The sequence below is a fragment of the Ostrea edulis genome, chromosome 4 (assembly GCF_947568905.1).
Source record: "Ostrea edulis chromosome 4, xbOstEdul1.1, whole genome shotgun sequence".
NCBI classification, from domain to species: domain Eukaryota; kingdom Metazoa; phylum Mollusca; class Bivalvia; order Ostreida; family Ostreidae; genus Ostrea; species Ostrea edulis.
Window position 1 is genome coordinate 12,882,423 of NC_079167.1, and position 27,536 is coordinate 12,909,958.

At 37.0% G+C, this 27,536-nt stretch overlaps 1 protein-coding gene across 1 annotated transcript in view; it reads right to left on the reverse strand.

The window, feature by feature from the left end:
* Positions 1-27,536, reverse strand: part of LOC125672928 (uncharacterized) — a 49,520-nt gene that overhangs the window by 5,802 nt on the left and 16,182 nt on the right. The window contains exon 6 of the mRNA XM_048909135.2: positions 4,975-5,075. Coding sequence (XP_048765092.2) covers positions 4,975-5,075 — 101 coding nt within the window. The remainder of the gene's footprint in view (positions 1-4,974; positions 5,076-27,536) is intronic.

The following is a 27,536-nucleotide window of genomic DNA, read 5'->3' on the forward strand; positions in this document are numbered from 1 at the left end:
TGACGATGGGTAAGCTGAAATCATCCCGTTTGTCATAAAGTTTAGTTGATAGTATGCCGTTAATATATACTTTCAACAAAATATCTAAATATGAAGCAGAGGTGGACGATTCTGTGGTGTCTTTTACTTTGAGTTCACAGGGATATATGGAATCGACATATGAATGAAAATTATTCATTGTTAATAGATAAAACGTCGTCGATATATCTAAATGTCGAACTGGAGGCCACAGCAAGGGATTCTTCCTTCTCACGTAGAAGTTTTTGAACAATGTATGCTTCATTATCTAACAAGAGGCTCATGGACCACATCGTTCACATGAGTTACCTTGACCCCTATCTAAAGATTTTTCTGATATATTTGTATGTAAATTTTGGTCCCTATTGTGACCCCAACCTATTCCCCGGGTGCCATGGTTTTTACAAACTTGAATCTGCACTTTGTCAGGAAGCTTTCAGGTAAATGTAAACTTTTCTGGCCCAGTGGTTTTTTAGAACTAGATTTTTTTATTCCCTTTATATTTGTATGTAAAACTTCGATCTCCTATTGTGGCCCCATCCTACCCCCGGGGGCCATGATTTTAACAAACTTGAATCTGAACAATGTCAGGACGCTTTCATATAAATTTGTACTTTCTTGACCCAGTGGTTCTTGAGAAGAAGATTTTAAAAGATTGTCCCTATATATTTTCAGGTAAAACTTTGATCCCCTATTGTGGCCCCATCCTGCCCCTGGGGGTCATGATTTGAACAAATTTGAATCTGCACTATATCAGAAAACGTTCATATAAATCTCGGCGAACTGACCTAGCGTTACATGAGAAGAAGATTTTTAAAGATTTTTTTTAAATATATCAATAGATAAAACTTTGATCCCCTATCGTGGCCCCAACCTACCAATGGGGCCATGATTTGAAAAAAAAACTTGAATCTGTAAAACGCTTTCATGCTAATGTAAACTTCTTTGGCCCAATGATTTTTGAGAAGATTTTAAAAGATTTTTTCTAGATACTGGTATGTAAAACTTTGATCCTCTATTGTGGGCCCCATCCTACTCCCAGGGGCCATGATTTTAACAAACTTGAATATGCAGTATGTCAAAAACCTTTGATATAAATCTCAGCTTTTCTGGCCCAGTGTTGATTGAGAAGATTTTTAAAGATATTTTTTCTATGGATTAGTATGTAAAACTTTGATCTTCTAATGTGGCCCAAACCTACCCCCGGGGTCATGATTTAAACAAATTTGAATCTGCACTATGTCAAAAAGCTTTCATATATATTTTAGCTCCTCTGACCAAGTAGTTCTTGAGAAGAAGATTTTTAAATGACCCCGCTCTATTTTTGCGTTTTTGTGAATATCTCCCCTTTGAAGAGGACATAGCCCCTCATTTGAACAAACTTGAAAGCATTTTACCCAAGAATGCTTTGTGCCAACTTTGGTTGAAATGGACCCAGTGGTTCTGGAGAAGATGAACATGTGAAAAAATTACATCAACGACGACACCGACGACAGACAGTGGACAAAATTTGATCAGAAAAACTCACTTGAGCCTTCGGCTTAGGTGAGCTAAAACAGGTCAGCTAACAAAGGAGCACAATTCGTGACCATCAGATTCCAACAGACTGTTGGAAGACCTGATCACCAAAGACTACGAAGATATTGTAAATGAGGAACTCCAGCATATTTTTTATTTCAACTTTAGAATACTTGTGCGTGGAATTCGAGTGGCCTTTAACAAAGTAATGTTTTGGATGACGGATCACTAGATATGAATATTTCTGTTTTCCATTTTGTTGAAGAAGCATCTGTCTATGATATCAAAAAGTCTAGTCTTTCATTCATCGTGAGGAAATGGTCGTGTAAAGTGTTGAAAAAGTAATACGTTTTGCTATTTCAAATTTACTAAAGCTTCTTTAGAATTTTTTAGAATCCACACTTGATTTACACCACTTCTGACATATGTAGGCGCAAAGTACGTTTGAAGTTTCTCCTTCAGAGCTATTAATATTTTTGTGATGAGCAAAGATAGGGGCTTGGTAGAACATTTAATGAATCCAGGAATGTATCTTTGTATGCAAGGGATTTTAAGAATCCATTATAGGTACGGTAACTCATATTCATCCGACCCATTGACTGGGATATCAAATGTGTCTAAAACTGAAGCATGGTTTTGAAGAATTTTATCTTTTGAGAGGGCAGTTGGAGTATTTCACGTTTTTTGTTTTACAGCTTGCTACATGGTATGTGAAGGATGTGGCGAAAACTATATAGGACAAACCGGGAATAAAGTATCCGACCAAGTATGTGTCCATAAGCAGCAAACTAGGGATTCATCTGTGAGAAACACCCCATGTAGCGAGCACTTTGATGTGTGCGGCAGAGGACGTTTAACATTTTTTCCATTTTTTAAAGTTAAAGAAGAAAATGAACAATTACGGCGGGCAAAAGAACAATATTTCATTGATTTTAACCCGAAACTTAATGCATAATTTACTATAATCTATATGTACTTTACATGTAGAATTGAATTCATAATGTTTCGTGAATTGAAATGTTTATAGGCATGTGAATATGTGTTACATATTACTATAATGTATAATTACTTTGGCGCTTTATTTTAACATTAATTGCGCCAAATCGTTTACGTTGTTTTTTATTATGACGTCATGTTTTTCAAATTCCACTGAAGAGCCGTAGAGCGAAAGCGCTTTGTAATAAATGTGAAATCTTCATCTGAATTTTCTCTCTCAATATTTAGCCTATACCATGGACTTATTTTATTCTAATATACGAGTATACACACAAGTACATACAATGTATGTGTAAAATATTATGTTCAATATCATCCTTAGAGTTACAATTTTTTTAGCACATATTTATGCTGTTAGCATTTGGTCGATGATGTCAGATCTGGCAAGAGAATGCAAGGTGAAGACAACGAACAGTGATCAATCTCATAACTCCTACAAGCAATACAAAATAGATAGCTGGGCAAACACGGACCCCTGGACACACCAGAGGTGGGATCAGGTGCCTAGGAGGAGTAAGCATCCCCTGTTGACCGGTCACACCCGCCGTGAGCCCCATATCCTGATCAGGTAAACGGAGTTATCCGCAGTCAAATCAGTGTGCCAAGAACGGCTTAACAATCGGTATGAAACACGTCAGACAGCATTTGACCCAATGCGAGGTTGTATTGACGAACTAGATCGTTATAACGACTATAGAATTTGCGAAATGCTGACTTCAATCGAGACTGTTGAAATCCCTGTTCCATCAACTTGTTTGTCAGTAGCTTACCTCGATTTAAAAACTGACTATACCCAGAACAAGCTCTTGCATATCGAATCAGTTGAGATATATAAACACCATATGCAGGTGATAATGGAATATTGCTACATGTGGGAAGTTGACGATGGAGAAGCTGAAATCATCCCGTTTGTCATACAGCTGAGTTGTTAGTTTGCCGTTAATGTCTACTTTCAATAAAATATCTAAGTATGAAGCAGAAGTGGACGACTCTGTGGTGTCCTTTATTTCGAGCTCACAGGGATATATCAAATCGACATATGAATGAAAACTATCATTGCTAATAGACAAAACGTCATCGATATATCTAAAAGTCGAATTGAAGGTCACAGCGAGAGATTTTTTCTTCTCACGTAGAAGTTTTTGAATAAATTCTGCTTCATATGAATATAAAAACAGGTCAGCTAACAAAGGAGCACAATTCGTGTCCATGGGAATATAATTTGAATATAATTTGATTATGAAACTGTTATACATTGCATTTGGTATTCAGTTGGAAGCAGTATAGCGTAATAAACTCATTAATATGTCCAGTTAAGAAATACATATTTCTATGAAATTCAAAAAGGTCACTGTGATCTAAAATACAATATAAAATACATTGGGACTTATCACTATAATCATTATGCATTGGAAACGAATATGGTTGAATTTAAAACCAGATGGTAAAATTAAGCCACAAAGTTTTCTATAAACCACCTTGCTAATACAAAGACGTATTTTGGTCACTACACTTTTCAAACTTTAACCCATATAGCCGTAGTCTATGCGCTATTGTCACATGTTTCATATTTCATGATACACTACTGTAACAACAGTTTGACTGTCCTTAGAAGGGATGACGAGTGGAAATGTTCCATAATTTCCACATCTCATTTACATGCTACTATTTCTCTGACTGTATACTGAATTATTTACATGAGATTGATCACTGTTCGTTATTTTCACCTTCCACAAACACTATTCACCATGTTTCAATGTGTGAGAAAGGAGAATTGTGAAAAGTTCATTAACAACAACAACGCAGACGACAAAGAGACTTATAAAAGTAATCTAACAACACAACTTATGACAAACAAGATGACTTCAACTTCACCATCATCAACTTCATATATCTGAGTAGCAATATTCCATTACCACCTGCATATAGTGTTTACGTCTCTCAACTGTTTCGATACATGAGAGCATGTATTGCCTATGATCAAGTTTTAAATCGAGGCAGATTACCGACAAATAAGTTTATGCTACAGGGGTTTCAACAGTTTCGTTTAAAGTCAGCATTTCGCAAATCTATGGTTGTTATCGAATTTTTAAACAGTTCTTTACATACTTTACATACCATGGATTACTCCGTTTACCTGATCAAGATATAGGGTTCATGGCAAGTATAACCGGTCAATAGAGTTGGTTACTCCTCCCTAGTGTATCCAGGAGTCCGTAATTACCCTTCTATTAATTCTGTATTCATTGTGGCAATTATGAGATTGATCACTAATCATTATTTTCGCTTTTGCTCTATAACTGTTTCAGGAGTAAAGGGGACGTCTTTCATATTGTCGTGGAAAAAAACATCCCAATTTACTTATTGCTCTTGGCATGATATTAACCAAAGGATGAGATTAATCTGCCTTGATATTATTTCAATCACTGATTTATTTCTTACCAATATTGCAGTGCCGGATCCCTTTCCAAAATGGTGCTTTCAAGTAAACAGTTATTGTGCATCTGCATTCTAGCAAATCTCCCAATGTTTGGAATGAATACCTGTAATTGAAAATATAACTTAAAAACAGAATAATGCCGATAACGAAATATATTTCACCTGTTATGTTTAGTATGATGATTGATTGATTATATTTTGTTTAACGTCCCTCTCGAGAATATTTCACTCATATGGAGACGTCAGTATGATGATATTGTCAATATAGATGTAATCATTCAAAGAGACTTTTAAAAAAATCACATACATGTACGCACTTTAGATATGCATATCTCTAAAGAGTTATATACATTTTTACATATATTGTACGGATAACATCTTCACCTTTTTATGAAACGGTGTGCAGATATCTATTTATAACGCACTATTTAGCGCATTAGTCCGCACACTGATGTGTATCATCAACACAATGAAAGGCGAAGATGACGAACAGTGATCAATCTCATGACTCCTATGAGCAATACAAAATAGAGAGTTGGGCAAACACAGACCCCTGGACATACCAGAGATTGCATAAGGTGCCTAGGAGGAGTAAGCATCAATGTCGACCGGTTACACTCGCCGTGAGCCCTTTACCTTGATCAGGTAAACGGAGTTATCCGTAGTTAAAATCAGTGTGCCAAGAACGGCCTAATAATCGGCATGAAACATCTCAGACAGCATTTGACCAAATGATAGGTTGTTTTTGGCAAACTAGATCGTTTTAACGACCATATAATTTGCGAAATGCTGATTTTAAACGAGACTGTTCAAACCCCTGCACCATCAACTTCTTTATCAGTAGCTTGCTTCGATTTAAAAACTGACCATACGCAGAACAAGCTCTTACGTATCGAATTGTTATTTTATAAGATATTGTATTGTAAGTTACAATTTTATATTGATGATTTTGACTAATTGTGAGCGCAAGGAACGACAACTTTAAGCAAAGTTATGAATTGGGAGAGATTTAAAAAAAATCACGTGTGGAAATCGAACTAACTGCAAAGTGGACCAATATGGAAGTAATAATATTGTAAGTAGTCAATGCATAGCTAAGAGCTAAAGAGCTCTATACTTCCCAGTAGCTAAGTACTTCGTTACTAGCTTGAAAATACGGATGTATATTTAATTGTTGTTATAAAATTTAGAAATTCATTTCAAAATTAAGGATTATCTCCCTCACGCATAGCTCTTATCCTTAGATGAATTTGACTCCACTCTTTTGGCACACTGTTTTCCCTTATAATAGCTCTAAAACTTCATTGTTATTTCGGATTTCAAACATTTCGGTTGAGCATCACTGAAGAGACATTATTTGTCGAAATGCGCATCTGGTGCATCAAAATTGGTACCGTATAAGTTTTACATTAGCCATTTAATAATTAAGATGTTCAACATCAGCCTGTGTTTGTGTATAGCCCCTCCCTCCCCAATTTTGCATCGAGCAGGACTTTAAACAATATACATCCATCCCACTTTCGCAATATTTATAAAGGATTTTTGATTTGGCAATTCGTACTATTCTGTCAAAATTAAAGAGATAAATTGAAAGGATTTTGACACAAATTGGTATGTTTACTACTTTGCTAACCCTGTGGGTAAATTGACCCCATTTTCCATAAACGACCTTCATTCTCACAGGGTTTTGCCACAATATGAGCCAACTGATATATATATATATATATATATATATATATATATATATATATTTGTACAATTTTAAAATAAAGGGCAGATTTGTTCTTCTCCCTTTTATATGGTGTGTGTATAAATGTACAAGTCTAGTGCCCTTCCAATCTGAATCATTGCACTGTATATTTAGAAATTTCTTATGGCTTATATTGACTTTGAACACATGAAATATATCTAAACTTTTGTAGTTTTCATTCATGCAATCTGGCCTGGAGGTTATAAAACTTTTACCCTACTCATACTCTAACTCAGCCATGTTTGTTTTGAGTACAACTTTGAGCAAGCTCCGAAGCACACTCATAAAATCTTGAGCATATCCTCCACGAGTATGGTTTAAATTATAAAAGTTTTTAACCTTGGCTTTTGAGTACGAGTAAGGTTTAGACCACGGAATTCGAGTATGAGAGTATAATCTCCAGGCCTGGTTCTTAAATCATCATTGATATACATGCATGTTGATTTCCATCATGTTAATATGAAGATATACTGGTTCTATGATTTCCAGAAACATGCCTTACTAGCAAATGGTTTTTCATCCACTCTGCTCACCAATGTTAATGCGGAGATCTGGCCCCAAGATAACGAAACAACTTAAGTTAAAGTCAAAATCGGAAAATTGCAATGAAATGATTGAAAAGTCAATCATTCCAAAAATACATTTGATATATTCAATATTGCTTCATCAAAATTCATCATGTTAATTGATCTAAACAAATGACTTTCAGAATTGAGGACTGAAAACGCTTGGCTAGCATTAATCAGTAAGAAGCACTACAACAGATGTGAAATATACAAATTTTTATTTAATAAGACTTGTCAGCCAAGAAAACTCCCCCCAAAACATTTTCTTTGTATCAGAATTTCACATTTTAACTCACTACACTTTGAAAAAGTTTATCAAATCAGAACAAAATGATTTCATTGTGAAATATATGATATAACATATTTATTTTTACAATCAAGGTACCTCAAATGGCAACATGAAAATACATAGAAATACTGCATTTACGTTTACAAGTAAAGAAAGAAGTGATAATATAACAAATACATGTAAATACAGTGTCATATATTGTTCAAAATAAATTATCCACTTATATTTAGAATAGATGGCGGTTCAGAACATATGCATTAAATGAATTTTTGTTCACCATTAAGCAGTGTAGTAAAATTCTTTACTGTTTTTTGTTCTTTAATATCACCAAAATATTTCTTTCCTCAACAAACTTTTCACATTTGATATAGAAAATGAATCTCTAATATAAAGATAATTTTATGAAGATATAATTTTGAAAACCAAATTACTACTTAATGAGGTACTCTACATCGTCATAATGGCTGACTTCCTTTTAAAACTTGGATGAAAATATAAATATTTGCAATATTAGTATATTCATTAAAAAAAAACCAACGCCTAGCTGAGTATCTCAGTAAGTTAGCATGTCGACTGCTGAACTGTAGATCGTGTGTTCGAGTCCAGAAGGGGTTTTAATTTTTTTTTTCCAGATTTTACTTCAACTGCATTTTTTGACTAAATAAAGTAAATCTGAAAGTTTTCAATTTCAAAATATGGTTGTACATTTCCTCCACTTTTCATCCATATCAAATTTCTCGGGTGTAGAATACCTCCTTAAGTTTAGAATAAGTGCAATTTATTAACATTCATGCCTCGTTCACACGGAGAATTTAATTCGCATCAAACGTCAGTTAATGCGAATTAAATCTGAACTGCGTTCACACGGAGATTTTAATGTGCATTAGTTTACTTCGAATTAAAATTAACGTCGCGATTTAATGCGAATTAAATTTACTTCGCATTAGCTCCGTGTGAACGCTAAGCGAAGCTAATTCGCATTAAATGTACACGAATGCGTAATGGCAAATTTGGGTCACATGCATCATACTCATGGTCAGCTATATATATTAATGTCAGTTTTGTACGAAAAACTGAGCAAAATGATAATAATCACTAAAACATGTACAAACAGCATGCCATTATATAAATATTGCATGTAGTTTAGGGTAACATTGAAAATTTTCACCCCGAGAAAACCATTGTCAACCGAGGCGCAGCCTATTGGTTCTTGAGAAGATTTGATCCCTATTTGTGGTCCCACCCTACCCCCGGGGCCATGGTTTCAACAAACTTGCATCTGCACTATATCAGGAAGCTTTCATGTAAATTTGTACTTTCCTGGCCCAGTGGTTCTTGAGAAGATTTTTAAAGATTTTCCCTACATATTCGCATGTAAATCTTTTATCCCTTATTGTGGCCCCACCTTACTCCCTGGGGCCAATGGTTTTAAGAAACTTGAATCTGCACTATATCAGGAAGCTTTAATATGAATATCAGCTCTTCGGGCCCAATGGTTCTTGAGAAGAAGATTTTTAAATGACCCCACCCTATTTTTGTGATTATCTCCCCATCACAGGGGACATGGCACTTCATTTGAACAAACTTGAAAGCCTTTTACCCACGAATGCTTTTTTGCCAAGTTTGATTGAAATTGGCTCAGTGGTTCTGCAGAAGAAGTCGAAAATGTGAGAAGTTTACATGAAAGGTGAAGATAACGAACAGTGATCAATCTCATTACATTTGGCTCCACTTTTTGGCACGCTGTTTTTGGGTATATTTAGCTCTAAAACTTCATAGTTATTTCGGATTTCAAACATTTCGGTTGAGCATCACTGAAGAGACATTATTTGTCGAAATGCGCATCTGGTGCATCAAAATTGGTACCGTATAAGTTTTACATACATACAAATGGACGGACAGACAACAGGTGATTAGAAAAGCTTTCATGTAAATATAAACCAACTAAAATATAAACAAGATACACTGGCGGATTTAAAATCGAAATCTGCAGGTCAGTGACCTGATACTTCATCCACTGAGCTGTGCAGATACATACCAGCAAATTGATCGATACAAGTAATTTAACAAAACATTTGAATTGCCATCTTGTGACATAATGTTACAAAATCTAAAAGCCTTGATGTAGTGAGCAACCTTACATTTTTTATCTTGATATTATACATCCTTTTTACCTATCTTTTACATCTTATCATATGATATGCAACAGAGTACTTGGCAATGTGGACTTCACAAGCTTACTGTCAAATTAATAAACATATCTGAAATGAAATCGTATCATGCTTATGATAAATTAAGGTTAATCTAAACAATCAACGAGATTTGAATGACATTTTAAACAACTAGGTCATACACATATATCCCCCAATTGAACTTTGCCAAGAATAAGAATGTATTGGTAATCACTCTATCTAGTATGATATCAATTCACATAGAAATTTCCAAAAGTTGCTTTGCAACCTAAAGATATGGTTAGTGAGGTTCGGACATAAAGAGATTTTACAACTCTATCAATACCTTTGTAAAGTCTTAAATGCCCCCCCCCCTCAAGTATTCTATGATACCTTTCCAACAATTATCACAATGAATCCATTTTTTGTTTTCCATATACTGTCCTTCACATTTGCCACAAACACTAGTGTCGCACTCTCCAGCATTTTCATCATCACTATGATCGCAAAATGCGAAGTGTATTGTAATAAATATTCCACGAGTTGGTTTGTATTCCTCTGAAGGGAATTGACTTGTGTCTGAAACCTTAAGTTGGAAACTTTTGAATGAACATCAAACTGGTCTGGTATGTGAACATAACATCGGGAAGATTTAAACCTTGCACAGCAAATTACTGTTCCATATCCATGTTCTCCTCTGTTTCGATGTCATCTTCGGTTTCGTTTACATAGGTTTGATCTTTGTTGGACTGAATTCCTGGGTCAATATTAACTTCAGTGATATTTGTTAATGACTTATTACTTATTATACTCATCACTTGTCATGTACTCTTGGCATTTGGCAATGACGCTTGTAACAGTATTTTCATGAACAGGTCCAAATTCATCTGGGTGAAGGAACTAGGTGAAGGAACTAGGTTTGGGTTCAGAGTCTGAGGTACTAGTACGTGTGTCAACTGTTTTGTTAAGGCATCTAAGATATTGTGCAGTAACTCATCAAATATACTTTCCATGAATGAAATTCTTTTCACCATACTATCCATCAAATTTGGTACATCACTGTCAAATGTATCGCTACTACCAGCTGTGTCAGTACTCCCAATCTGCATGCTTCTGGGTCAATATTAACTTCAGTAATATCTGTTAATGACTTATTACTTATTATACTCATCACTTGTCATGTACTCTTGGCATATGGCATAGACACTTGTAACAATCTTCTCAGGAATAGGTCCAAATTCATCTGGGTGAAGGAACTAGGTTTGAGTTCGGAGTGTGAGATGCAAGTACTTGTGCGAACTGTTTTGTTAAGACAGCTAAGATCTTGTGCAGAAACTCATCAAATAGACTTTCCATGACTGAAATTCTTTACCATGTCATCCATCAATTTTGGGACATCACTGTCAAATGCACCAATACTACCAGTTGTGTCAGTACTCCCAATCTGCATGCATTGTATGTGTAATACAGTGGTGAGTTTTTAATAGAGTTGTACATTTTGCTTCAGTTCCTCAGAGATAACTTCGTACATATTTGATCCATGACATGAAACAGTTGTCCATGTAAGTTTCTTCAGACTCTCCTGTTCAGTATCTTAAGTGAACTAGTATGCCTCTTCGGTGATATTTGTTAACGACTTACTTAAGTTCTGATTTCTCTCCGTTTCTTTGAGGCTTCCAACATCAGACGATGATGATGTCGTAACAGTGATTTCACAATATCGATAAGATGGAGGCTTTCCCTTGCCATCATATTTTTGTTTGTCAGCTGCTGAAGCCTTGAAGCAAGTAGACTTCACATGCATCGTAAACTGGTAGTGAACTTTAGCCAATATATAGCCAACAATATAACGAATTTTTCCTCGAGCTGTGTCACAAAGTGAGTCCATAGAACGGTTACTACACGAACCACTTCTAACGTCATACAATGATGCAATAATAGTGCTTTCACTTGCTGTTTCTTTGCATCCTACATGCATAATATGTTAATGAGATTTGGAAATAAAGGGATTTTACTGACAATTACGTCAATACTTTTCTATGCATCTGTTCAACCTATGACATATGATATTGTAGTAGTTTGGGCTATACAGACATATAGAGCACCTGACTAGTAATGCAGGGTTCCCCAGTTTGATTCCCGGTCCAGCCACAAATTCTCTCCTCTCTCCTATATGATATATATATATATATACTACATTTGGTGCCATTGACCACCCCTGTACAAATTAAGGAGGGGGGAATGTAGTAGTTGAGGCTATACGGATCCTGGATATCCGCCTGGGTAGCTCAGTGTTTAGATTACAGGACTAGTAATGCATAGGTCCAGGGTTCGATTCCCAGTCTAGCCATACATTTTCTCCTCCGTCTTATATACTCCAATATTGTACATATATGTATATATGTATATGCATTTGGAATTGCTTTTGTTAAATACAAATGTAACTTCAATCCATCATATACATATTCGACCATCACCATACACCATTGATGTTGTCTGATAATTCATCAAATGGTAAATGAAAGAACTGTCGATCTTATTATAGGTATTGCACTTTATTTTCTATATGTTGATATAGCAGCATGCTTGTTTTCTTAAATTCCTAGAGATAAGCAATCCACTGAAAATGATAGTAAAAACTCAATTTTGCTATTTTAAAATAATCCACTAGCTATTTGCTATGAGTACAAAGTTAATTTCAATCCCTGCAGCAGGTGTGACACGATGAAGATAAAGATCCCTTCCTGTTAAAAGTCATAAGCGCTGAGCATAGGTTTAAACTTTGCAGCCCTTCAACGACAATAAAAAGACCGCTATTAATTAACTTCCTTACGTTTAATTAATTTTAAAGAAATACAAATTTAAAAGATGTCAATTGGTAAGGACGATAATGACTTGGTACTTATTTCACCTAATTCTGACCACTGTGCAGCAGTTTTGTAAGAGATGTGAAATGTACAAGAAAAAATAGCATACTGTAGAATCATTTAAATTCGTGGGGGCCAATTTTCGTTGATTGCTGAATTTTTACGGGTTCGTAGGGATGTAATTTCTTGGATTTATATATTTGTAAAAAAGATAACTCTGGAACGTCTTTATTCGTTGAGGATGTAAATTCGTGGGTGAGGGGTACCCACGAATTCCACGAAAATTGAGCCACCACGAATTCTAATGATTCCACAGTAAATTATTAATACTTGGTTTATAAAAAAAATTCTCATACAAGTATTTAAATCACAATAATATGAAATGCAAAAGTCGGGTATTTCGGTAGGTTGGGGGTATTTCGGTGTTTTATGGGGTATTTCGGTAATTCTAGTTACCCGGGCTGAAAAAGTGTGAATTTTGTGTTCAGTCTGTTCATATCGAATGTTTGAGTATGGCTAGATCAAGACATCTCATATTGCTTTGAATATGTTAAAACAAATATTTTGAACTAATTACAACTCCGTTCTTACCCTTCTTTCATACAAGTACAACTTTCTATAATATGTAAAAGTTGGCCTCACACCAGAAACTATTAACTTGTAAGCATTGTGTAATAACTATAATGCTATCTACAGACAGAAGTTCTTGATGTACACAATGTGCTTTTTTTCCCCACCATACCTGGTCGTAGATTCAACAGGCAGCCCGTAGTGCAGGTCAATTGTCTCGGCCACACTTGTTGCTGCGGAGCTTCACCGGAAATAGATTGTTAAATATGGTCGACCCGTTTGAACTCGAAGGCTAATAGCTGGTGAAAATGAATCAGAACTCCCGAGTTCAAATATTGTGAGGGTTGCCACAAACAGTTATATTTTAAAAGTGAACCCTAAGATGGAATGAAACGGATGACGGATGCGCAAAAATCAACGTAGTAAAGGAAAATTACATGTAGAGTGTGGTGTAGGGTTAACGACGGCGACCTAATTCTTCGAAGTTGGGCTTATTTTTTCTAAGTTTCTGTGAAGTCGGGTAAACGATTTATGTTTTACAAAACAGAACAATATGCTGGCTTTCAGCTGGGAAAACTTTTTATGCATTATCACAATTAATACTGAAGTTTTGAGAGTTTGAAGCGAGCAACCGAGAATTAATGACAGCTCAGTTTTGTTAGCTCCCTTTTCATTATTATAATATATATACCAATTTGCTCATATTGTGTCAAAACCCTGTGGAAATAATGATCGTTTTCGTGTATGTTGCAGGATAACCTCTGTAGTAGAATTTTTTGTTTGTTTTGATATATAAAAGCCGACGCGTTAGCCGAGGTTTTTATATTTCAAACAAGATTTCGAGACCAAGGATGCTATTTCATTTCTTTATTTCTATTTTACTACAGATTATATCGATTGCTTTGAATACAGTTCAAGAAAAATTTGTCTGTGCATCGCCATGTTTATATGTGCATCGCTTTCGGAATCCAGACGATTGGTTATACTGAATGACAAATATTTTTCAGTCACTTATGAATTAAATTTACAACATATATTGATTGATTTCTCATGATTATAAAATTCAATTATCAGTCATAGAGTTGATTGTTGCATTTGCAAATCTCGAAGTGCAAGCGGTGTGTGTATGAATCAGTAAATACTAGTATGTATGAAGGTCCGTCTTTGCCCAACTATCTATATTATACTGCTTGTAGGAGTTATGAGATTGATCACTGTTCATTATCTTCACCTTTCATGAAGGTAAATACCCGGTATTAGGTTAATGACCACAGTATTTCTAAGAAAAATATGTGATTTTTTTTACTACCCATCTAGGTGATGAACGCATTAATGCAAGTGTGCTAGACAAACATCATATGCCAGCTAATGTTTTCCTTATTCCGCCTGAGGTAGATGCTTACATTAAAGACCTAGTAAATGACAGAAGAGCCTTTGAATTTCTCAAACTCCAGGACCAGGCTCTGAAACATGTACAGAAAAAAGTCTCTAGATGCCTGGGCCCTCTGGCTGAGATAAGAATTGGATGGGTCCAAGATGGGGACAAATCAGGCAAATCCATTCAAGAAGTCACTGAACTCGTAGAGAAAAAACTATCTTGATGATAGGACAGGTCAATTCTGTCTGTATGAAAGACGTTTATCATGGCTAGCTAAATTGTTCAAAAGTGTGGCCAACGCTAAAACCATTATCAAGGACCATAATGATGACTTTGATAAAGAAGCTAAACTCTTTGGATCAGATTTTTACGGCGTATTGGATCTTAAAGCCAAATACAGAAAACAAGCAAGAGAAATGGCAAAGGAAAAGAGACCAGCAAAACGAATACGACCCTTTCAATTGGGACCCTCGGGCAACAGCAGCGCCTCCTCCAAGCCTCAAGGGTCGTCTACCATGTCGATGGCAAACAAACCCATTCAACAGAAAGGGGACAAGCCAGCCTTTAAAGCTGGAAAGGCCAACAAACCCCTCAAAGCAAGGTATGTTTTGCCAAGTAGACATAGACATAAATACTTACACAGCACAGGAAATGATTTTTTTTTTCAAAACAGAAAAGTTACTTCAGATCATTGCAATCTTCATAGTCTGATTTGGCATCTGGGTTTTGTAGAAATAAATCAAATCCAGTCATCATTAGGGGGCAGAATTGCCCATTGTATAGCAAATTGGGAAAAGATAACTTCAGACCAACTGATAGTGTCCACAGTTTGTGGCATAAAACTGGATTCATAAAATAGTCAGTTCAGAATCTCACCATCCCAAATCAATTGACACTTACCAAAGAGGAAAATTTAGCATTAGGTCTAGAAATCAAAGAAATGTTGACAAAACAGGCAATGGAGCTTGTAGATCTGGCGGTGACAGAAAAAAGATCAATTTTTGAGTACTTTATTCATTCGCCCCAAAAAGATGGGGGCCTAAGACGTATCTTCAATCAAAAAAAGATGAACGAATTCATACGATACGAACACTTCGAAATGGAAGGGTTTCAGGTTGTGAAAACAAATCTGAGGCAAGGGGATTTCATGTGCAAAATAGATCTCAAAAATGCTTATTTTTGTGTTCCAATAAACCCAAGCCAGAGGAAATATCTAAGATTCAATTGGCAGGGGAAGTTACTACAATACAAAAGCCTTCCCTTTGGTCCGGTATCAGGTCCTCGCACTTTCACGAAAATAATGAAACTCATACTCGCAATCTTGCGCAGAATAGGAATTCGAATTGTGGTATATTTAGACGACATGCTAATAATGAATCAGACACAAGAGGGACTGATAAAGGACAGAGACTCCTTGATTTGGATGCTACATCATTTGGGGTGGGTGATAAATTGGAAAAAGTCCATAATGAGTCCGACTCAAATACTGGATTTTCTAGGGTTTCATTTGGACTCGAACAACATGATAGTCCCCCTGCCTCAGATAAAGGTAAACAACCTGACCCAAAAATGTTAGAACGTTTTACAGTCAAACCAAATTACAATCCAAGAATTGGCAAGTTTGGTTGTATCGTTAAAAGCAACTGTAGAGGCTGTAATACCTGCAGCTCTGTACATGAGAGAATTTCAGATGCATCACATAAAATGTTTGAGAAGATCTCAGAATGATAAGAATTTTGTAGAAATGCCCAATCATTGCAAAACAGAAATTCAATGGTTGGTCCAAAAACTAAAAGACTGGAATGGGAACAAATTCTAACTGTGAGCCCACAGTTGACAATAGAAAAAGATGCATCAAAAGGGGGATGGAGATTTCATTGCCCGTCACTCAAAATAAGAAGGGGGGGGGTGTGGAACATGGGAGAACAGAATTTGCACATAAATACTTTGGAAATGAAAGCCAGCAGACATAGAAATTAAATCATTGACCAATACCAAGGAAAACATTTATGTACATCTGAAGATGGACAATGTGACAGCAGTCACTTACCTGAACAAAATGGGGGGGGGGGGGCAAATCTTGTATTCTAAACACAATCACTAAAGAAATATGGGAATACTGCATGTTGAAAAAGATCATTCTTACAGCAGAATACTTTCCAGGTTGCCAGAACAGCATAGCAGACTGGGAGAGCAGGAGTGTTCATGAACTAAGCATAAACAGCTGGGGACTAAATCCAACAATTTTCAATCAAATAAACAAAACACTGGGACCTATCAAAATAGACCTGTTTGCAGACCGATGGAATACACAGGTTTTCCAGTACATCAGTTGGAAAAACGACCCATTAGCTCTCTCAGTGGATGCTTTTCTGAAAACTTGGGAGAAAGAGAAGAAAGCATATGCTTTTTCCCCATTCTGCATGATCACCAAGTGTCTATCCAAACTCCAGAGGGAAGGAGGAGAACTAGTGTTAATAACGCCTGCATGGCAGACCCAATCATAATATTATTATCCCCTATTGTTACAGATGACAATTGCAAATCCAATTATATTGCCACCGCAGGAAAATCTGTTAATGTCACACAGGGGAGACATTCACCCAACGATCCTGAAGGGTGCCCTAAAGCTAGTGACATGGGAAATTTCCGGAAATTTCCGGAAATGCAGGGAGTTTCAAAACAAACTTCAGAGTTACTCCCCGCAGCTTGGAGACAGAGTACCCAGTCAGCTTACAACAGCTGCTGGAAACATTGGACTCGTTGGTGTGATCAACAACAAATTGATCCCTTTTGTGCCCCTGTGGAATATGTAGCAAATTTCTTGTCCTCCTTATTTCAAAAGGGTTTTGAATATAGGACTATAAACAATTACAGATCAGCTATTTCAGCATTTCACACAGGGGTTAAAGGTAAAAACAAAATAGGCCGACAGCCTTTGATAATGCAGGTTATGAAAGGAGCTTTCAACTCCAGACCCCCTTACCAAGATATAATGAAACCTGGGATGTTGACAAGGTCATTACACATCTGGAGGATATGGAAGAAAACCAGAACCTACCGCTGAACGAACGGACTTTCAAAACATTGACCTTGATGGCATTAGCTTCAGCTAGTGTAGTCTCTGAACTTCAGAAACTGGACATAAGTTTCATGAATGTTCACAATGATGAAATTATTTTTACAATTACACAATCAACTAAAACTAGAACAGCCATCAACAAACCTCTGATAGTTAATTTTCCAAAAGTGGATAGGGGCAAACTTGATGTATACAGTTGTATTTTAGAGTACATGAGGAGAACAGAACAGTTAAGAGGGGGGGGGGCACCAATTTTCCTTTAGTCATACCAAACCTCACAAAGGTGTAAAACCTTGTACTTTGGCAGGGTGGTTAAAATCAAAGATAAAAAAATCAGGAATAGACACTGATGTGTTCAAAGCCCATTCTACAAGAGGTGCTTCTACATTCAAAGCGTTTAAATTTGGTATGACCCTTGGTCAGATTATGTCTAGGGCTAATTGGAAATATGCAGGCACTTCCAACAGATTTTACAATAAACCAATTAGTGCCAGAGATGAATTTGCAAACAAAGCATTAACAATGTCTACTAAAATATAATATGGGAAGAGAAAGAAAATTATTGCTTTGAACTTGCATATTTATACCTTACATGTACTTCAGCTTTACAAAATGAATTTAGAAATTTTATAAATGAGCTTTAGCGCACGCAATGAAATTAAGATTTTATGAGTAAAGCTGAAGTAAGGTTTCGCAACCCATCCTCCCCAAACACTGATATTTCAATTGATCAATGTTGTCATTAGAATAATGGCTAACAATTTTCTTTCCTTTTTTGTATCACTTTTTGGCAATGAATAATGGACAAGGATGGTTCTCCCATGGATGACATGACTACCCATATAAGTGACCATGCAGCATACTGGAACTGCACCATAATTAATTTTCTATTAAGAGTTGTATTTCAAAACGAACTTTGAAATATAAAACCTTTATATTGTTTTCATAGACAATGATTTTTCTGACTGATGTAATTGTACAATAAAAATATATTCACACAAAACACAGTCTACACATTAATATTCAATATATAGGCTATGGGTTTTTAATTTTTACCTCATTGAAAGAATGGGAGAAAACTCAAGACAAAAACAATTTTAAAAAATCAACCAAAAAACAAAAATGAATATAAATTCATTTCTGCAGCTACTAATTTCTCAGCCTCTTCAAGAAAAGGAAGATCTCGCGAGATCTCATGCTTTAAATAGGCTGGGAATACCGGAAGCTAGAAAGATTACATACAAACTCCCCGTCGAGGCCTCATTACGTCACCTACGATAGACCTCTCCTATGTGACGCACCACAATATACAGATTTGTATATTGTGAGTCCGCGATTATCACGCAGACAAATTACACTAAAGAAGTAGTTCGCAGTTAAAAGTCTGAAGATATTAATATTAAAAGCATTAATATAAAAGTATGGATTTTATTTTAAACATAAAATGATCTAAAGATCATTAAAAAGTAGGGAGACTCTGTTCAAATTATTGTGTAAAGTAATGAATTTGATGTTTACGTTCTTGTTTTGAAAGTTGGTTATATTTGACGTAATGTTTTTTCGTCATTCTACAGTGACGTCACAGTATACGCGGCGTACGAAATCGCTATCCCATAATGCCTAAGTGGAAGAGTTTGGTTTGTGAGCAAACGAACTCTGGTGGAAGTTTGAGATTACATATTCATACTTTACTTCAGCTTTATTCATGAAATCTTAATTTCATTGCGTGCGTTAAAGTGCACTTATTAATTCTTTTCCGTTGTCTTGAAGAAGGGACAGGTCCTCCCGAAAATTTGACTATCTGGTTGTTCGTGTCGTTCGTCATTTTAGTGATTTGTATAATTTCTGTATTTGACCTTGTATCCATGTTGTGGATCCGACACTTTTAGGTATCGGGTGTTGTTTGCCGGGGAAATCAATTTTACTTCGCAATAGCCGTAATTTCGCTATATCCGTGACTTCTGATTTGCCTGATCATCCCTTGTTCAAATTGTATACTAAGGAAACTTTTTCTTTGTGTCTTGCTCTGTCTCTTAAATTCAAATGAAATCTCTGAAATGACGTCCACACATATATACAAACACACACACATCATCTATCTGTCCTGTCGTCTGTTTTAAGTTGTGTACCGCGTTCTTAAAAGTTGGAGTAGAAATTCCAGCCAACCAACTTTCCCCACACATCCGTGTTTTGGATCTTTGAATCAAATGCCACTTTAGCAATGCACATTGACTACCATTATGCATGCAAACAAATAAACAGCATAGAAATCATTCAATTTCCGTTAGATCTTCTCTATGAATTATCCAGTGTTTTAAACCCTGGTCACTTTGCCTTCGTATATGTTTTGCACACGGCATGCTGGGTCAAAAGGTCAAATTATACTAATCGTAAAAATTACACGTATGGAACTTGATTTTCAGTGTCGCAGATAATGTTTCATTTATAGCTTGTGAAGTAGATTTTAAAAGATATCCGATAGCTACAGTAACTTTCATGAATGTCTAGACCGATTCTGAACAGTCACTCGCCTAGCTCTAAAACTATCTCAATCTTCAGCCTGAAATAATCTATTAGATCTATACAGGCCTACCTCTACGTCTGATAAAAGTCCTACCTCTGTTACGTTACCTGTGATATTTAAGAAATGAACATCACTTTTGAGCTGTTCATGGTCAGTATGAACGGATTTGGATTTGAAGCAAATTCTGTGAAGCCTATACCGATCGATTCCTCGAAGATTATTGAGTGTTATAAGATTTAAAGGACATTTGACAAAGTATAAGGTAAGTCTAGTTTGTTTTATTAATTTTAGAAACGGCATACCAACATTTTTATTCTGACCTAATTCCGTCACGAATGTAAACACGCCGCCATTTTGTACGAATACTTATTGCATAATACTGTATCTTTAGACTTAATTTCATAACGGAATAAATGCCATGTATTTAGATGAACAGTAATGAGTATTTGCATTTTAGTCCGTTATAGACCATGCAAAGTAATATTTCTGTAGAGTAGATTTTACAACGGAATAAATGCCAGTAGTATAACGCCTCTCGATAGGGAGTTCAACTGAGTGCAGTTTTGAGTGTGGTCCGATAGGGAGGTCAACAGAGTGCAGTTTGGAGTGTAGTTTGGAGTGCGGGTTTTATAGGCGGGTCAGCGGGGGTCAAGCAGTTGGGCAGGTGGCCGGGAGGCCACCTGGCGCGGTCAAGCGGGTGTGGCGCGGTCAAGCTGGGCAGAGCTGGCGCAGTCAAGCTGGGGAGGTGGGGGATAGCGTGTGAACGTTTTGATATTCCTGGTGTATTCAGTGGCGTAGCTTCCATTGAGGCAACCGAGGCAGCTGCCTCGGTTAAAAAAAAAGAAGACCTTTTACATTGTTAAAATGCCTCGGTAATATTCGAACCCAAGCTACGCCTATGGTATTCCTTTATGTTAAATTTTGAAATAAAAAGAATTAAAGAACAATAGTTGAAAAGTTTACACATTTATTCAATGAACAAAATTACACGCACATAATTTACTGACCTCGTCTAACAACTGCCAGAAAATAGACAGGTGTCAGGTTTCGTTTTCATTTCTCGGAAACGCGGGTATTTTCTGAAAATCGCGTTGACTTTGTTTTGTAAACAATGAACTCAGCTATTCGGTATTTCTATATAACATGCAAAGAGTTTATGCATATGTGCACTAAATTGTGTGGTTTGAGTCTGATCTTTTTGCATCAGGCCTTTGTATTGAATCTTATGTGATTGATTTTTTATTGTTGAACTGGAGAATGTTTCACTCATAAGGAGACGTCATTACGGCCCGTGAAGGACTGCAAATTTTAGGCCTATGCTCGGCGCTTACGGCCTTTGGGCAGGGAGGGATCTTTATCGTGTCACACCTGCCGTGACACGGGACCTAGGGTTTTGCGATCTCATCCGAAAGACCGCCCCATTTAGTCGCCTCTGACGACAAGCAAGGGGAAGTGAGGACCTATTCTAACCCGGATCCCATATATTTTTACGCTATATATTTAAATATAATTCATTTTTACTCTAAAAGCACTTTGGACCTAACTCTATTATGGAAAACAACTATCTGTGCACTTCGCACCCTATGAGATCACATCGAAAAAGTACGTCACGACGTACATCTTACAATTCATGTCTGTATGTTGTCGTTATATTGACTGTCGTTATCAAGTGATAAGCCGTATACGTGAAAAATTTTCTTGTCATATAATATATTATTTCAATTTCGTATCAAATCACTCAACATTTTTATATTTGCGCGAAGGTCATAATTCACATTGTGACCTTGAAATCGCCCCTCTATTTTCTCCAAATCCCGATCATCACTACGTTATGTAAGAAAATCTAATTTACATAATGATTGTGAGCAGAATGTAAAGGGGTAACGATATACCGTGTATGGTGGTGTTTAAAGTGTATATACATTTATATTCCTGTTACCAAAGGAAGAGTTAGGACACACTTCTGACACATAAAGAAACCCCCCTTTCCGCATTTGATTATGTCTGGCATACTCTTGAAAATGAAAAAAGAGTATCCTGCATTAGATGCATTTTAAACTTCCCTTTATCGGAGCACTTGGTCTCTCTGTAGATGTAGGTTTTTACTATATCAACTATCTTTTCTTTCTTTTTTTAATATAGGAAGTCTCATAATTGTTCATGAAAAAGTGAAGATAATGAACAATCTTATAATGATTACACAATTGAGAGTAGGGTAAACACGGATCCTTGTTCAAGTAAATATGAGTGGTGGCAACTGCTATGCATTATTTTTGTATGGGGACGCCTTAATTCAATGAGAAATAATTTCTCGGAATTAGTAAAAGATAAACCAATTTGTATGTTTTACATATTCTTGAACATGCAATTTTTAAAACCATTAAAAAAAACCATATGGAAACGGGTCATACAGTTTGAACGCAATCACACAAGTTCACTCTTCTTTTTTAAAGGTTCCAGGGCTTTGATGGCTCGTTGACCTCATTGCAAAAGTCATTACTTCGATTTCTAGTGGCTGTCAGTCACTTATACAGGGGCCTAACTGTCCGCATTTCTAACAGGGTACACGGGAAAATCTAGCGATCAATGCTCCATTTCACTGCAGATGTACCAGAGGTTGTTATTTTTCGATGCTGCGAGTTTGGTTGAATCTAGTTCCTCCACCTTTTTTCCAAGGATAGCCATGTGCTTGGCGACCTTCTGTTCAATTCAATGATTCTGTTGCCAATGCTGAGGTGATATAGATAATGAAAAACTTTTTTTCTTTGGGTCTTGAGGATATTCCCAGCTCTCTCCTCGGGCTAGTTCGGGGAATAAATAGATTTCTGACAGGGCAATGCATGGTCTGAACCATTTTCACTGGTGAGTATCTAATGTCAGCTATGCAGACCTCTCATACGTTGGATAGTCAAATGCTATCTGACGTATTTCATACCGATTGTTAGACCGTTCTAGGCACACTGATTTTGACTATGGATAACCCCTTTTACCGGATCAGGATATAGGGCTCTAGGTGGGTGTGACCGGTCGCCAGGGAATGCTTACTCCTCCTAGGTACCTCTGGTGTGTCAGGATCTGTGTTTGCCCAACTATCTATTTTGTATTGCTTATGGGGGTTATGAGATTGATAATTGTTCGTTAAATTCGCCTTTCGTGTATTAGGCTGTAATAACCCATTAGGATACTCTTGTGGAGACTGTCGCTTGTTAAACACGCTTTTTATACTTTTTACAACGCCTCTTTTTCCTTTTCTTTCCTTTACCCCCTTGGACGGCTCCGGCTATGGCACTAACAACCATAAGGAGGAGAATGGAAAATATTCTGTGTCCTTTCTGACACCTGACTCCGCGATCATACTTCATCGTAACTCGACTTTTCTCTTCAATACACCTTTCGGAAATGAAGTTTCACTAGTGTTCTACCATTTAAAAAGGGCATGGGGGTCCCCAGAGAGGTCATGATGTGAATGTCGATGGTATCGAAATTGTTTTTTACTCAGTTTCAAATATTCGGCCCTGATGGGTTCCCATTTGGCTTGTTGTCCGTCCACCAGGTGAAACGTACAAGGAACCACCCTTAATAATTTCAATTCGTTGGACCCCACCACTTGAGGGTTCACGACATCGCAATACACGTACATGGATTTCAGATTTTCGTAGACATCCATGGTATTGTTCCCCAAGTAAGTCACGTTGATCCATTTGGTCTCCTGTTCGTTTGGCAGGATGAGTTTCTGACTATCCATATCGAGCTTGTAAGCTAAGGATGTGGGGAAGCGAACGCACAAGGGGATTTTTTTTTAGTGTTTTCCCTTTAAACTGATACATGACTCGCTCGTATTTTTCGAAATTAACTAATTTCATGAAACTCTTCTTTTGGGTTACCCATCGTTTTCCATATCTTTTTCATACTTCCTGCCAGTCCTTCGTTGATTTCGTCGATTAAAGCCTCGGAATGAACGTAAGCTCCGTTTCTGAAGTGAATTCGGACGATAGCCATCTTGCTATCGATGATTTGAGTCCAGGGGGTATTGGGCCATTCGACCAGTACGAGACACTGCCTCAAAGGAAGCAGCTCGACTTTTTCCAGTCGAAATCGTTCCCATTTGAAAATATCCGGATTTTTGACGTGTTTAAGGTACTCTTCTGGGACGAGGATATCGAAATAAGCCTCTTCCACTGTGATGTTTTTCAAGGCATTGGGAAACATCATTTCGGTTAAACCGACTTTCCAATCCCCGTCCGTCAAATCCAGGGATTGGGGTAATAAGATTTTAAACTGAGCTTTCGTATTGCTCGGAAAGGATTCCTTAGACCCATCACTGGGGAGGGTAAAATAAAACCCTTCACGTTGAGCCATGATGACTCAAATGATGAAAATGACCAACTTCCGTCTCTTCATACTGGTGCCCATCTTGTAAAGAATCTTATGTGAGTTCGCTTCGTAATACCCGTGTTATAAAAAAATCACACATTTTTGTAGGTTTACAACTTTTATTTATTGCATATTTCAGATGAAAAATGTCATTTGATGTAGCTTTTTCCTTCAAGTAGATGCAGGTCAATATTTGAATGAATTCAGTTTTTAAAGACAGTGTTTCTCGTTATACAGTGGTGTGATGATTATGTCGCATCGGTTAGTCTTCCTCCTCGTCGTCGTCTTCCTCCTCATCTTCCTCCTCCTCGTCTTCATCATTGTCATACTTATCTAAGTAATATTCAAGTAAATATTTGTGTTTGCGAAGAGCCATCTTGATGGATTTCTTTAATCCTTGATTGTCGGACACAAATTCATCGATGGCGTCCGTCACCTGTTCGTGCGTTGTGTCTTCTTACAACTGATACTGATCGTAAAGGAACCGCTCATACAGTTTTCTAAACTGTTGGTAAGTTTCTCCTTTGGTCTTTTCGTCTGCTTTCTTACTAGCTCTCTTTTCTGACATATTTTGGTTCAAGTATTTCTCGTATCTCTTCTGCCACTCTCCGGCAATATGTTTTCGCGCTTTATGTGCCATTTGACGAAAGACGATATTCTCTTCCTCTGCGTCACTGTCAGTATCACTCTGTGTTGGAGAGACATCACTCATGTCAATATCCTCTTCCTGATCGCTGTCCCCGTGTTTTAGTCTTTTGTGACGCATCATGGCATCTCTGCGAGAAAATAAACCATGACACTCTGAACACTCAATCATGCTAACTGCTCGAATGCATAAAAGTGAATGAATAATTCCTGGCTTTTAGGTTCTTTATATGTTTCCACCACCACCACGCAATTACCGGTCGCATTGCTCAATGATAGAGTGTTTGTTTCCTAACCGGAAGTTCATGAATTCGATTCCTCCTCATGCCATCGCCAACCTCAGACGTAAACATTGGTAGTGATTGGTCCTCCAGATGCACAGCATTTACGGGTCTTTAGGAAGGCCTTATGGTGGTAGGCGTTTGCAGGCTAAAGAGCCATCAATGCTACGGGTAGAACCACCAAGCATAGTATTTCATCCACAAGTGGTGTATATAAGGGTGAAAATTTCTCGGAAGACGTGAAATAACCAGCCAACTACTACCATCCACACTTTTGTTCACATCATGGGGCTCACGGCGGGTGTGACCGGTCAACAGGGGATGCTTACTCCTCCTAGGCACCTGATCCCACCTCTGGTGTGTCCAGGGGTCCGTGTTTGCCCAACTATCTATTTTGTATTGCTTGTAGGAGTTATGAGATTGATCACTGTTCGTAATCTTCACCTTACACACCCTACCTACACTTTCGTTAACACCACATAACCACATACCACAACCCTTATTTTCATGAACATCACATACCACCACTTATACACCACTTACCACCATTCACATTTCCATAAACAACATTTACACACAGCTAATGCCACATCAGATGCTAACACATGTGTTTTAACACCTTTTTCTTCTACACCAATCACACCACTACCTATACAGGTCTGAGAATTGATAGTTTTACATATCAATATCAACGAAAGAGATAGATCTACCGTTATTAGTTTGCACGTATCACCATCATACTACCACTCACATTTCCATTAACACCACCATACTACCACTCACATTTCCATTAACACCACCTATACACAACTTACCACCACTCACACACCACTTACCACCACCTATAAACCACATACCACCACCTGTACACCACATACCACCACCTGTACACCACTACTGCCACATCAGATGCCATCACTTACATCTTCTTTAACATTACTCATACCACTACCTATACAGGTCTGAGAATTGATAGTTTTACATATCAATATCAACGAAAGAGAGAGATCTACCGGGATTAGTTTGCATGTATTACCATCATACTACCATGCATATTTCCATTAACACCACCATACCACCACTCACATTTCCATTAACACCACATACCACCACCTATACACCACATACCACCACTTACCACCACCTATACACCACATACCACCACCTATACAACCCATACCGCCATCTGTACACCACTACTGGCACACCAGATGCCATCACTTACATCTTCTTTAACATTACTCACAACATTACCTATATAGTTTTGCATTTCTTGGCATAACAATATTAATGAAAGAGATTGATCTACCGTTTTTAGTTTGCATGTGTCACCACCATACAATCACTCACATTTCCATTAACACCACATACCATCACTTGTACACCACACACTACCGCTTATACGCTAAATAACACCTACTCCCCATTATCGGCACACCAGTTCCCATGACTTTTGGTTTCTTTAACACTACTCACACTATTATCTATATAGGTCCTTAATTTTGCATTTCTTTCCATAATATTAATTAAAGAGATTGATTTAGTTTTATTAGTTTGCATGTTTCACCACCATATCACCGCTCACATTTTCGTTAACACCACACACTACCAAATTTTCACTAACACCATATACCACCAATTTTGTACCACATACCAACCCTCACATTCTCATGAACACGACTACTGGCACCGCAGTTGCCACCACTCATATTTACTTGAACAAGGATCCGTGTTTACCCTACTCTCAATTGTGTAATCATTATAAGATTGTTCATTATCTTCACTTTTTCATGAACAATTATGAGACTTCCTATATTTAAAAAAAAAGAAAAGATAGTTGGTATAGTAAAAACCTAGATCTATAGAGAGACCAAGTGCTCCGATAAAGGGAAGTTTAAAATGCATCTAATGCAGGATACTCTTTTTTTCATTTTCAAGAGTATGCCAGACATAATCAAATGCGGAAAGGGGGGTTTCTTTATGTGTCAGAAGTGTGTCCTAACTCTTCCTTTGGTAACAGGAATATAAATATATATACACTTTATACACCACCATACACCGTATATCG